The sequence below is a fragment of the Pararge aegeria genome, chromosome 19, assembly GCF_905163445.1.
Source record: "Pararge aegeria chromosome 19, ilParAegt1.1, whole genome shotgun sequence".
In the NCBI taxonomy this organism is placed as follows: Eukaryota; Metazoa; Arthropoda; class Insecta; order Lepidoptera; family Nymphalidae; genus Pararge; species Pararge aegeria.
In genome coordinates this window covers 16,157,253-16,172,184 of record NC_053198.1, presented here as the reverse complement: position 1 = coordinate 16,172,184, position 14,932 = coordinate 16,157,253, and the positions used below count along the sequence as shown (strand labels likewise).

Below are 14,932 nucleotides of genomic sequence, written 5' to 3'. Positions count from 1 at the left end.
GCGTCGTATGCTAATTTAAGTCCACAAAGTATTTCTGTGTCTTTCCTAAACGATAAATGCTCCTAATTTGTGTGCATATCTCAGTCAGCTATAGTTGATATCCACTTTTTGTTAATAATCTGAATCAATCTCAACATTGCAACCGAAGTCGCCAGCAGTTCCTAATCTATGACTCTGTCTCAATTGGAATAATTACTCGGCCCGTGATTTTGGATTCCAAATAATAATTTGAGAATGAAACGCAAATTCGTCTTTAATTAATTTTAAACGATGTTATCTGAAATGGCTCCCTTTGCAGATGCTTCATCAGATATATCTATTTGATCTCTGAGTTTTGTTTAACTGATATTTAAATCTTCCTTCCAAATTGTTTTATTCAATTTGCTTTAACTTATCAAAGGATTCTTTACTGAAAATTTTATGTTATTAATTACTAGTCTGCGCAGTCGTGAGCGCTGTTGTCTTGTAAGTAGGACATCCCTGGTTCGATTCCCGCTAGAGGCAATTTGGAAATTTATAATTTTTTCTATTTTTTGTGTTACGATGCCACATAGATATTAAGTTTTCCAGTGCTTGTTTGCTTTTTCACCACCTTTGAATTCCAATCGATCCTGCGAGATATTGCAATATGGCCTAAACCAGTTTATTATACCTACTGTCATAACATCTTCTCTTCTCATTTGTGAAGATTAATTTACAACAAAACCTCTTGTAAATTCCCTTTTCAGCGTAATCTCTAACAAATCTATCACTAATGGCACGCCAATGGCGTCAGCTGATGCACTGATGGGTTTCCTTTCATTGCACTGTACTAGCTAATGTTTACTTCTTTGTTCTGTTTATGCACGGCCCTAGCGACGTGTGCCACAATAACCCAGCGGCGAACATAATTGGATAAGGCTCATAATCACTCGTGGCCTTGTCTCCAACAATGCGCTAACGTGAGCTATTCACGCGGCACCTCCGGCCACGTTCTATCCACCGTCGCAAAACGCTTCGTTATTTAGCAGCGTAGCACTCAGGTGATCGTGCACTCAAATGTTGGATCAAACGTTTGAATCAACACCTGACATTGTTGATCTAAGAACTTTAAACGAGTCATTGTAGATATATAATAAATTCTCGGTCTCAAATTTGGTTTTTCGGGTTTTCGGGGGCGATAAAACGATCTAGCCAGATTTCATTTTTAGAAAAAGTCGTTTGCCTGTGATTTCAGGCAAAGTAAAACTGAAACAAAATCATTATAATTTCGCCATTATCGACGGGTCGAGTCCAGATGATTATTTTTTTCCTCCTTTTGCTCGGCTCGTTCATCCACGTACTGTGTATTTCTGACTGCACGTTCTTATCCAATGTTTGATCCAACTCGTGCTATTTCTGTAACTCCACTGCCGATCCACGTCTTACATGATGTAAAGTGTGCGATGCGATAACTTCATTTCTTGAATCACTGAAAAATCTTTGCTGCTTATCAAAATTTGCATTTGTTACTTTCATAAGAACAATACTTATTACTTAAGTCTTAAACCTTTGCATTTGTTTCAATTTATAAGACTAATTATTACTTGAGTCTTTGGAGGTCAAACATTGTTCTTTTTTTTAATACTTAACTATTTTAGCTGACACGACTTTCCGTGTCGATATTGCTCGCGCGGATTTTAATAATAATGATGGTAAAGAATTACAATGTAAAGTCGTTTCCTAAAATATATTCATAAATTATAGAAATGGAATACGGTTTTTTACCGATTTAAAAAAATAGGAGGTTCTCAATTCAACTGTATTTTTTTTATTTATATATTTGTTACGCGGTTACTCCGCCATTTATAATCCGATTTGGATGATTCTTTTTTTGTTTGGTATTTTATACCTCAAGTGGTACGTACTATTCTCATTTTATGAAGACCTTTTTGATGATGATGTCAAGTGGCGTGCACAGGGTATGATATAAAATGAAAAAATCTCCAGTACGAGTTATAAATACTTAAGGGTAGGCTTTTTATAACACTTACAAAGCCTAACCTTAAGTATTTATAACTCGTACTATCACCAGACAAAACCCAAATAATATAAAAATTATTTGTGTTTTGTATACCATAAAATAAATAAAATACAATATATATACAAATTGAAAAGTAAAGTATCGTAGGTTAGGAATTTGCTAAAAGTGTTGAAAACCTGGTCACGCACACATAGTTATCAATGTATGAAAGAGATGTGCTTTGGCCCACTGCTCCTAATTACTGTAGCATTGGACTAACACCAAATGTTAATGACCCGGTTACAAGCGAATGTGTACGCTAAAATTATCTCGCATAAATATGATATTGGCGCAGCAATAACTCAAGGTCAAGGGAGTAAGACCGGTCCCATATGATACGTGTATTGCGTAATGCGGACAGGTTCTTGCGACTTGCTTGACTGGTGAAGATGGTATTTCTTCTTGTGCGTTGGATGATTATAATCTTAGACCAAGGGTATTTATAGTATAGGTACGTAAGATTCGAGGCGACAAAAGTCTTTTTTTTAAGTTATACTTCTTTTGGCGCGTTAGGGAAAAATGTTGTGAGTAAATTTTTACGATGCGCGCGCACACCGTCACTGAAAACCGACACCATGAAGTTAGCTATAGCCAACATTTTAGCTTTTCTAAAAAAGGTTTGACAATTGACTTTCAATAATTCAAACAATACCTTTTTTCTATTGTACGTGTTGTTTTTTCTACAAACGTAGAATAAGGCTTTAAAAGATTTTTATCATGTTACACACACATGTTTTTTTTTATAAATATACTACGACAATACACACATCGCCATTTATGGATACTAGAATGACTAATGAATATTTTTTTGAATAATATACAAAAATACTTATAATATACAGATAAACCAGACACTGAAAACATTCATGTTCTTCATACATCCATTGTTGGAATCACGCCTTCGACCACAGGGGTCTGCAGGGAGGGAGCAGGGTCTAAGACAAAACATAAATATTAAAAACAAAACCACAACGAAAAACTTGATTTTTTATTTTAATTCTAGAAAATAGATTATAAAGTGAACGCATAGGTAATATTAATTGTTTTAGATTAAGGTTTTAATTGTTTTGCGGGTGTATTAATTGTTACCTATTACCATATTTACCAATATAAAGAGTCCCAAAGTTGGCTCTTGACTGCAATCTCACCTGGTGCTAAGTGAAAATGCGTAGCGGGATTTGGGATTAGCGTTTTCTGGCAGTTATAGTAAACCCTGAACTCTAAATCGCTTGGAGGCACGGCTTCGGTATAAATATCGGGTCGCAAGCCCACCAGGCAGTGATAATTCAGAAATTATAAATAACCTAAACACCGCCGCCGGGGATAGAACCCGCAACGTCCCTCTTATACAAATTAAGCTCATGGGTAGCTCACCACTATCTAGCAATTTTCCTAAGCTTTTTGCTTATTGGGACCATAATTAGGTTGATGACGCTGATATCACTTATAGCTTCGTACAAGGGTGATATGACATTCAAAGCAACGAAAGCGGCAAAGCCTTTTGTCGCACACGAAGTCTAATCCCGTTAAAAGGGTTTAAGAGAGACATGAGCCGAATATTTCGTTTGCACATGCATTGTTCCCCGCCCGGCTTCCGCATTCTATTGCGCTTTGTAAGCGGATATATGTAACGTAACGGTTGCTGCATTGCAGACAACAGATAACTTAAAGCATTTGCCTATGGGGGTGGAATGGCCTCATAGCCTAGATGCGGCGAAACAGTCGATTGTGCGTGAGTCTAGTCGGTAACTCAATGTGTGGTTACCTTCCGAATTTGTCTTGTGCTTGTCTCTATTCAAAGATACCGCTGTCTTGATCATTATTATGATACAATAGGCGATCATATGACGATAGTTTACAATTACAACATCCTTTTAAAATGTCCTGTTAAAATAGTAGTTTGTTATATTTAAAAATGATTTTATTGTCGATATCTTCGGACCATCCAACTCTGATTTCACACCTTTAGCGAGTCCATAAGATTCTTCCCTAGCTAAATGCCTACGCAGTAAAAGAGAACTAAATGTTTAATTCTTACTAGCGCACCCTCGCGACTTCGTCCGCGTATGAGTCAATCGAGAAGCTAGAATACATCTGATGCTAACATCGTAGCTATGTATCTACTATTATTTTACGTGGTATACTGAATTAGCAAGTCGTCATTATTTTAGTTGATACAATACATCCATCCTCACACATCCACAAACTTTCGCATTTATAATATTAGTAGGATGGTACGCATGCAATCGATCGTTGTCCCAAATGCCTTGCGACTTACAGATATTTGTGAAGAGCTATGTTCTTTATCTCCGACAATTTTTATCAAATCCTTATTAAAATAAGACCATACGTGCTTGATAGTATACACTTTCAAAGAATTATTAAAGTCGGTTCAAATTTAAGGGAGCTATGAATGGATGAAAACAATATTCATCCCATTTCCCGGAGGAAACTTATTGTTTATCGGGATAAAAAGAATGTTAACCTGGAATATGAACTACCACTATACAAAATTTTATTTAAATCCGTTCAGTAGTTTTCACGTGATGTCCGGACAGACAGACAAAAATTAAATAAAAATCTGTTTTGGATTCAGTATCAATTATAAAGCATCCCCCGGTAAAATTTTCCGTACAGAAATCTTCCAGTTACAGTTATATTATACAAAAAATACAATATAGTCTAGAATAGCTCATAGGCTTATTTTTATCTCGGAAAAGCAAACAGCTGCAACAGGTTAGCATCGCTATTTTTTCAGTATTTGACTTTCAAAATCGGTTTTTTGGATAGGCATAGGCTTAGGCTTTTCTGTCTGTATGTCTTACTCTTAGCGAAGAACTGAAAAACTACCGAACGGATTTTCATACGGTTTTCACTCTTGGTTATTTGAAGATAATAAAACCGATAATAACCGATTTGATGCAGACGAAGTTGCGCGGGTCAGCTAGTTCTTAATATTATAATAGTATTTTTCTATAAGCTTACGAAATTATTACTGAGGAAGTTTTAAGCTATTTACGGGACGCCCTTCTACCCTTAGAAGCCTAGCAGACGAAGTAAAAGCGCCGGCGGGTGTTGAATAGCGGATGAAAGGTTTTATGGGAACAAACTGCTGGATATTTATTTGTTCAAATGTGAATGGAATACTAACAATAGCCGGTGAAGTTTTGTTATTATTTTCACGACAGTTTGCTTCTCGAGTTAAAAACGTAACAGCCCGACAATTAGTGTTGAAGAATACAGTCGCAGTGTTCGTATTAAAACCTCATTTAAGGCCCGCCATGCGCCAGTTTCATTATGCCCCCCCACAAATGAATGAACGCGAGTGAATGCCGGCATTATTCTACTGGATGTTGTTACCCGGGCAATGGGTCCTTGGAACAATGGCTAAGTCAGTTTCGCCCACTTCTCATTATACTGTTTTGTTCACTCTGGAGCATGCTGCCCTAGTGGCGGGCGTACTTACTTGAGGTTTGTTTGCTTTCACTCTTTAACTACTTAACCATCGTAGTAGTAGAAGTTTATGTGAGAGCTCGTCCGGGAGAATATATTTCTGCTGCTTAGCAGCATTACTGTCTGAAGTTCCAGCCTCGGAGAGCCATCGGTCTCGGTACCTGCTTGTGATAGTAGTCGTTAAAGCCCACCAACCAGCATTGGAGAAGTGTGGTGGTTCAACCGCATACAACCGTCTCTCCTATAAGAGACGAGGCCTGTGCCCAGCAGCGGAACGTTACTAGGCTGCTGATGATGATGATGCTAAATACAATGTTTGAGAGATCTTCCATAAACTTACCTCAATTTTTATGAATGTGCAAATAAATATATAAATAAATATACTACGATAATACACACATCGCCATTTCACCCCTAAGTAAGCATAGCTTTACTTTATTTTTAGCTTTATTTTTTTTTGCATACCCCTAAGTAAGCATATTGGTACGAAGATAAAAGATGTATATTTCTAAGAATAATAAACAGAAATAATTACAAATGCGTGTCCTCTCTTGATATTAAGTCTTCTTCGTTCCTTATCTTGATATATGGATTTGTCTACAGGTACGACGGAGCGGGCGTGCCTCATAACCGGCTCCGTGGAAGGCATCATGGTGGTGCTGGACTTCATCATGGAGAAGATCAAGGAGAAGCCGGAGCTCGTCAAACCCTTCCCCGAGGGCGTGGACGCAAAGATGCCGCAGGACAGGGATAAGCAGGTATTGTGTCCATTACCCCTCAGCACGGATAGCGAAAGGCGGAAGATATATTGTATCCCCTGACAAGCGATATATTTATGAAGCGGCTCTATTTGTCTAGAAATACTTAAATTTATTTAAAAATTAAATCTCTCAACCGCACAAAAGTAAGAGGTACCCGAATAACATTAGTTTACCGAGACAGAAATTAAGCCTCTACAGCGAGAATTTTTTTTATAGGGTATTTTATAATCAATAATCTTTACGCTATGGTTCACTCAATCGTTGACGGAATCATAGAGTATAGGAGTAGGGGTATGAATTGCGCATAAATAAAAATAAAAAAAATCTAAAAATCCGTCAAAGGCTGGGCTGATCCTTGGGACGCAACTACAACACCAAAATCTCAAAGAAAGAAGTTGTGATACATAATCTATACTCTATGGTCCACATTGAGTGTAAGAGATATCTTCAGAATCATCATCATGATCATCATCATCATATCAACTCAACTGGTTCACTACAGGGCACAGGTCTTCTCCCACAATGAGAAGAGGTTGAGGCCATGGTCCTTTGGAATTTTATGCAGAACTCCCCACGACGTTGTTCGTGTCACGATGATCTAGAATCAAATTAAATTAAATAAAAGCTCGTAATGATGAATACAGTGACTAAATGAATATGAACGCTAATGGCGTAGTAGCTGTGAAGTTTACGGCTGAAGCGTTTGGGCGGTCGTAAAGCTAAGCAACATTGACCCCAGTCGTTACGGCTGGCCTACTGAACTGACTTGGCATTTAATAATTCGCTCGCTGTCCTGGCGGACCGCTAAACCGCGCCCGCTAAGTGCCGATTAAATCACGAGAAAAGGCTTTTTCACTAGCACCATCTACTGCAGTTCCACAACTTCTGATAACTGACGTATAAACTCACAACCGGTATTCTGTACAGTGAAAAATAGTTTCCCTGCTCTGTCACAAAAGAGGAAAAAAATAATTTTAGTCGTAGAGCTTTTGTGACAGAGTTCGTCCGCTAGGGTGATTACGTATCTCACAACAAGCTTGCGACAGACGTAAATCTCGCGATCTTTTTTTGTCAAACGTCTCTTTTGTATTGTTTTGTATGCAAATATTTCGTTTGAAGGCAAAGATCGCGAGATTCACGCCTCTCGCAAGCCTGTTGATATATATATGTAATCACTTTGCGTTGCACCGCTCGCGCTGGCCGAGTACGGATTGCCAGACTTTGCACGCTCTTGAGAACACTATGGAGTATCTCAGGCATGCAAGTATCCACACGATGTGTTCTTACAGCATTAGAGCAGGTGATATTTCAATTGCTTAAATTAAAAACGCACATAACTCCGCAAAGATAGAGGTGCCTGCCGGAATTCGAACTAGGTCTCCACGAAAGGGAGCCAAAGCTTTAACCACTAGGCTATCACCACTTATTACGATATTTCATTACTTATATATTTACGGATTATGGAATAGGCTTTAATTCCCGATACTCTTTGCATAGATTGCATTGTTGAAGGCAGAGTGGCGCAGTGGGCAGTTGCCCTGCTTTCTAAGTCTAATGCTGTGGGCTCGATTCCCACAACTGGAAAATGTTTGTGTGATAAATATGAATGTTTTTAAGTGCCTGGTTGTTTATCTGTGTATTATAAGTATGTATGTATATTAGTCATAAAAAATATATTCATCAGTTAGCCTCGTACCCATAACACAAGCTGCGCTTATTTTTGGGCAAGATGGCAATATGGATGCTTGCTCTAGAGGGTGAGGAGGCGCGGTTATTCAATGAGTTAGTGTAAATGTTTATCAGTAGAAATATAATATTATCGCACTATGACATTGTCTTCCCTCGAGTATTGATTTATTTGGCATAACGTTTTCCGCAAATACTAAATATTACATCATTGGTATTCTATTTTCATAAATTATTATAGTTTAATGACAAAATTTTCGAATTTCACCAGTTTTGATTAAAATTGTTTCTAGTTCATATTATATGAGCCATATTATCCAAATACACTATATGGTTGATGCACACTAGACATGCCAGTATTCTGTCCGAAATATTATTTCAGTAAAAATCCTTAAATCCTTTAGAAGTCGTAAGCTTACAGAAAAATTATATTATAATGTTAAGGATTACTTAAACGACAAAAAAGCTTGGGTGTGAATTGCTCTAACTTCATAGCTTAATATTAATTTATTGTGAGTTGGGGTTTACAAAAAATACCCGGCTAAGTTTGGTTTAGGCTCTTCTTCGTTTAGACCAGGGCGCGTTTGGAACCCTCGTAGCTTTAGGTTTAAGTTGGTGAACGAAGTTATCACCATCCCCTTACAATTATGTAAACATGAATGTATGAACGCATCATACTCATAAGTGCCTGTGATAGGCCTTCATGAAAAAAATATTTTTTGAATTTGAGTCGTTCTCAATACTGACCCTAACAAACTGACAGTTTTCTTAAAATATGGTCCACACTTATGTGCTATACAAGCTTGATAAAACTCTTATCAAGCTTATATAGCACATAAGTGTGGTGTGGTGTAATTTTACTTGCACCTTATTAGTCCCAACGCTGGTATACTCTATTTAAATTCAGGCATGATTGTCATGATAGCCATGTCCGCTAGAATGGCTTCACGTGCCCTCTCAGGCACGGGAAATGTGAATTATTTGGACAAACGAACGCGTTAATTGCACCTACATCATTAATTCGCCCGCATTCAAAACGCGCAAATTGATGTACAAAGGCCTTCGCATACCGTATCGACTCGACACTAACTCCACTCAAATTACAGTACGAAAAAGTGAGCTTGGACATCATGAAGCGTATAGTAAGTTGTTTTAAAAAAAAAATTGGTTGTCTGTAAAGTCGACTTACAGGCGATAGTTGAACGTGACAACGTCGTAAGAAAATACTGATGGAATGTTTGCATTTTTCAAAAGAAAATTTTTATTTGTTTGATAGATATTATCGTTGCTATAAACAATTGTCACCACATTCACTTTTCACTGCACTTCATCCTTGCCGAAAACATGTAAATGTATTATTGTATAGAAGCTGTCCACGCGGACGCATCGCTCACTCAAGTAGGAGAGAGTTATAATTATGTACAGATAAACACCTGAAAAACATTCATGTTCATCACACAAACATTTTCCAGTTGTGGGAATCGAACCCGCCGCCTTGGACTCAGATAGCAGGGTCGCTCCCCACTGCGCCAATCGGCTGTCAAATGAACGAACACCTTAACGAGGCAATAAATGTAACGAGCTATTACGAGTACGCGTGGAGTCCCGGCTACCTGCAGCGCACGCTCTACTGCGCGTCCTACATCGCGAAGGCTATTATAACACCTGTCTGTGTTGTTATTATTATTAGGTACTAGCTGTTGCCCGCGACTTCGTCTGCGTTTGATTTTTTTTTTTGATGTGGCATTAAATTTAGTTGTAGATCTAAAAAAAATTAAAGTATTCAGTATCGCTAAGCCTTAAATGAGGGGTTTGCTGCTGTCCGCTGAAAAGTTCTGTCCTCCATCTCCAACCACAGTTTGGGCAAAGTTAAACACATATTAAAACCTTTATAGTACAAAACTAATTATTTAAATCGGTTATAATTTTTCGGAGTTAAGGTGTAAAATCGTCAAACACAATCACCTCTCCCAAAGGAACCGAACTTAATGTCGGGTTAAAAAGTATTCTATATTACTTCTAACACTTCCAAGAATATGTCCAAGTTTCATGAGGATTGGTTAAATAGTTTTTGCGTGAAAGCGTAACAAACATTGACATTTATAATATAATAGACTAAACAGCTTTCGCTGATGCGTCTATATCATTTCTTTTGCTCTTTGTCTTTTTGATGTTTTTCCAGTCTATTCCGAACTAATTCAATGATACTGCATCTTCACTACAACTTCAGGCAAGACATTCCACATTTGTATACTTAACTCTATTATTAGCTGATACAATGCTTGGAAGGATTAGACGATGCCTGCTGAAATCCAAGTTTGAGACCATAGCCTCTTCTTCTTCTTCTTCTTCTGGGCAGTTTCCGCACGTAAGCGCTTCGCTTGTTGTACGTGCAATTCCCCATTGTTGCTCGATACTCCAGCCATCCAAGCTCGTTCCAGAATCCCAGCATGCCGCCCAGGTTGCTGAGGACTTCTGGGATAGTGGCTGGTGATCCCAGGTAGATCTCGCGTTGCTCTGTCACGCCCGTGCACTCCAGCATCACGTGCGTAGGTGTTTCATTCTTCTCCATGCATGCTCTGCAAAGAGGGCTGTCGGTGACACCTATAATGGAAAGATGTCTGTTTAAGGAGCTATGTCCTGTTATGAGTCCCACCACCTTCCTAAGTTTGCTTCTATCTTCAACCATAGCCTCTTAATCTGGGGTCACTGCGTTACTGTTCCTTGGCGCAGTGGTTAGCGTTGTGGTCTAAGTGGGGTCCCGGGTTCGATCCCCGGCGACAAGCACGTGCCGCTAAGCGATTTAATGTTCCGGCAAGATTCCGCGTACATTGTGATTAAGAGTATGGATTTAATATATCATGATGTCATTCGACCTCTGTTCGATTTCTAGGCGACATCGTACTGGAATGCTAAATCGCTTAGCGACGCGTCTTCGTCGGTAGGATGGTACTTAAATAGCCACTGCCGAAGCCTCGTTCCAGACTACAAAATACGAAAATAAAAATCAAGAAATTTTAAATTACCAAATTGTCCCGGGAATCGGACCCGGGACTTCTAACGTGAAACTACAAGGCTCACCGCTGCGCCAGGAGGTAGTCGTATAAATCAGTACTAATAGCAGAATGCCCTACTAATTTCCCTAAAATAAATTAAACATCTGTGCAGGTGTTGTATCCGTAACGTTGTAGACATTACAATTGTCTATCGGTACGAATACAATAACGTTAAAATCGATACAAGAACCGTTTCGAATACACACATCGATAATATGTAGGAGGAAAGCGAAACAGCGCTCCGGCGCCCGCTTTTATGTTGAAGCAATTAAAATTTCACAAGCCATTCATTCGACGCGTTACGCAACAAAACAATTATTTGATTGTTACCGACACGTGTTCACAAACAGACTCGCCATATTAACCTCTGTGCCGCTCCACCCGCTAGGGTTGTCACACTTTTTTTTTTATTCCACAACAAGTTAGCCCTTGACTGCAATCTCGCCTAGTAGTAAGTGACGAATGCCCAATTTCCGAAGTCATTGCGGTTCCGAGAAGGACGGTCGGAGTTTGTAGGAGGTTTTAGTCCATAGGTCGCCGAGTGTTGTCCTCAGAGAAGTCGGGCATGGTAAGAGTATAACTGACCTATTGACATCCATGAGGATTTGCTCTTACGAGGAAAAAAGAAATGCTAATTCAGCCTAAGATGTTAGCGGGCTAACCTGTTAAATAGAATCGGTTTCTACGCGACATCGCAACGGAGCACTAAATCGCTTAGCGGCAAATCTTTCTCGATAGGGTGGTAACTGGTCAATGGAAAGCCTCCGACCAGAACAGAGAAAATTCTGAAATTATAAATTACCTAATTGCCCCTGCTGGGAAGAAACCGGGACCTCCTACTTATATTCACAGCGCTCACCGTTGCGCCAGGGAGGTCGGCAAAACACTTAATAGTGACAGAACTCGAACCTGGGGGAGTACTACCGCGATGTTTAGTTCTGCCGCCAAGCAGCATTGCAGCATTGCAGTATATAGGGCGAGGGTGCCGGTGTAATTACAGGCACACCAAGCAAGGCAAGCTTAACACCTACGCCTCCAGTTGATAGAAACTCTGTAGCATGTACACGGTACTTTGTGGCACGTGTTTCTTACTTAATCTGTGAAGCGATGCTCGGTAATTAGAAGATTATTTACCATATGGTAGGCCAACTGCTTGGTCCGCTATTATTCTTCATCATCATCATAATATCAACCCATTACCGGCCCATTACAGGGCTTAAGGCCGTAGCCCACCACGCTGGACAATTGCGGATTGATGGACTCCACAAACCATTCAGAACATTATGGAGAACTGCAGGTTTCCTCACGACATTTTCCTTCACCGTTGAAACAAGTGATAGTTTAATTGCTTAAAACTCACATGACTTGAAAAGTTAGTGCGTTCTGGGATTCGAGCTCGGCCTCCCGAAAGTGAAATCGAAGTCCCTACTCACTGGGTTATCACAGCTCCGCATAGTCTATTATTACGTAACTATAAATAAATATAGCCACTTATACTATCAGAAAAAGAATCAAATATAGCAGGAAACATAGATATTGGAACGGTCACATCTCACCGGTCTATATAAGGAGCGTTACTGATAATTGTAACAATAAATAGGCCTCGCTACCATTTGCAATATTGAATTTTTCCCTACGTCCGTGACCGTAAACGAAATGAAACTTTGTCGAAACGTTAAATCATCGAAACACACGAATTAGATCGCGATATGACCCAAATAAATTGTATAAATAGAAAACGTTCTTTCCCGAGTTCAAACTTAACTCTCTGCCAAATTTCAGTTAAATCGATTTAGTGGATTAGCCCGCGGCATGAGCTAATCTGTCCAATCTCTTCTAATATTATCTGCAGATGCGGCATGCAATTAACCTCAGGCGCCTATACATAAATTATAATCCATGAAATGAATTCATAGTATTAGTTTTGACGACCACCGTGGCGCAGCAGTGAGCGCTGGAGCGCTTTCAGGTCCGGGGTTCGATTCCCATCAGGGGCAAAATGGTAATTTATAATTTCTGAATTTTCTCTGGTCTGGTAGGAGGCTTTGGCCGTGGCTAGTTACCACCCTACCGGCAAAGACGTGCCGCTAAGCGATCTAGTGTTGAAACCGAAACTTAGGAGTCCAGTTATTATTAAAATCTGAATTACGTTACTAAAAATGAGCTACACCGTCGGTCGCCAACCCTGTTCGTGTTGTAAGTTGCAGCCTCATTGGTAATCATCGTGCGTTAGCTCGTGCATCGATTACTAAACTGTGCCAATCGGTGCTCCCTTAGTGCGAGTTATTCGCACCTTACAAACGTTGATGGTTGTACAAGCACTAAAACTTAAAGAGTAAAATAAACCTACTCTTGCCTTAGCCTAACCCTATAAAGGCCTACGTCCGCCGTAGACGTAGGCCTCTATAGGGTTTCTGAACAGCACAGTCTTGTTCTGCTTGTGTCCTGTGTTTTCCTCGTGATGGTGATAGTGGCGATTTCAGCATCTTATGATTAGCGTCTGTTGTGTTATGTACCCGTCCCTTGCCACTTCAGCTTCGCAGAATTTCGATAACTTTGGTTCTATTTTCCACCATAAATTATCTGCAATCTTAGGGGTATGGTAGTTGTATTAAAGCCATACCGAAGTGCCATGCCAGTCATACGAAGTGTTAACTAGCCACGGCCGAAGCTTCCCACCATTCAAAGGGTTAAGCGTTAAAGAACCGTTACCGTACCGTTTTATCTTGTAAAGAAGACAAAAAGTATTTCCTAATTTTTGTTCCAATAAACGTTTAGTTATGAATGAACGCACTTTAAAACCTAGTAAAATTAGGTACATTTTAATCCGGCGTTTGCTATGTCGATACTCGAAAACCATTAAGTTTGAAACCTCGTACTGAGGGTATTAAGACTGATGTAACTGCCAGTAGACGACTAGACGAGTTAACTCATCTCCTTTATTGGCAGCCGTTCGATTATGCTAACTTATTCGGAAGATTATACACAATGCTGCGTTTTGTAATCCGTGTCGATGTTTCAATCGATTATCTGTATCTATGCCAATATCTAGTCACAATACATTCCTCTTTCTGCGGATGGTGTACAAGCTAACTAAGGGAATGTAACGTAGAACGGGCAGCAGCGTCCTCCGTGCTACTACAACCACATAATGGGATCCTGCCCAGAGTACTGAATATGAGCAATCCCCCCCGTTGGGTGAGTGGACCAGCAATGGGTTGTTATAGGCAATCGATGATACAATGATACTGTAGTCGGCTGTTAATGGGTTGATATGATGATGTTCTAAGTTATAAACCCAGTAATAACAAAGACTTCTTTAAAAGCAGTGTTATTAGCTGTTTTAAATCTGCTCATCGAAATCAAAAAAAAAACTTTAGACTATTTTGTTTATTATTTACTACGCAAAAAAATACGAGCTTTTAGAACATCATAAAGCATCGCCCGCCACGTAACAAGTGGCTAAAGTCCTAATCGAGGAAAATTCACCAACTTATTGCGAGCCCGTGCCGGCGCCGAGTGGCGTCTACATTTTTAATAACCGAGAAAATAACTCAAAATAAAAATCAAAGGCGACGCGAAGAGAGTGATTTATTTGACGCGACTCTCAGATGTTTGCATTAGTGTAGACGCGTTGCATTTGCTCTATATTGGCAATGGATGAAATGGCGGTGAGGTCGCATTTTGTACTCAATAACACTAATAATATTGTAAAGCAGGTGATAAACGTAAAAAGTCCCGCGTAAATTATACGAATTATTTTGTTTTAACTAGTAACTTGCTTCTATTGCAAGTTATTTTTCAACATACATGACTACAACAAAAACGAGCGGTGTTTAGATAATTTTCAAAGGCCACCACCGCCTATGAATATTCTGTCGCCACCGATACTTTGCTGTAATTTAAGTTTTAAGTTTCTAAATTGAAAACACCCA

The 14,932-nt window shown here is 39.4% G+C and overlaps 1 protein-coding gene across 4 annotated transcripts in view; it reads left to right on the top strand.

Annotated features, from left to right (window-relative positions):
* LOC120632386 (RNA-binding protein Nova-1) overlaps window positions 1-14,932 on the top strand; it is a 108,711-nt gene that overhangs the window by 63,912 nt on the left and 29,867 nt on the right. For all 4 annotated transcript variants that reach the window (XM_039902250.1, XM_039902248.1, XM_039902247.1 and 1 more), the window contains one exon: window positions 6,098-6,252. In XM_039902250.1, coding sequence (XP_039758184.1) covers window positions 6,098-6,252 — 155 coding nt within the window. The remainder of the gene's footprint in view (window positions 1-6,097; window positions 6,253-14,932) is intronic.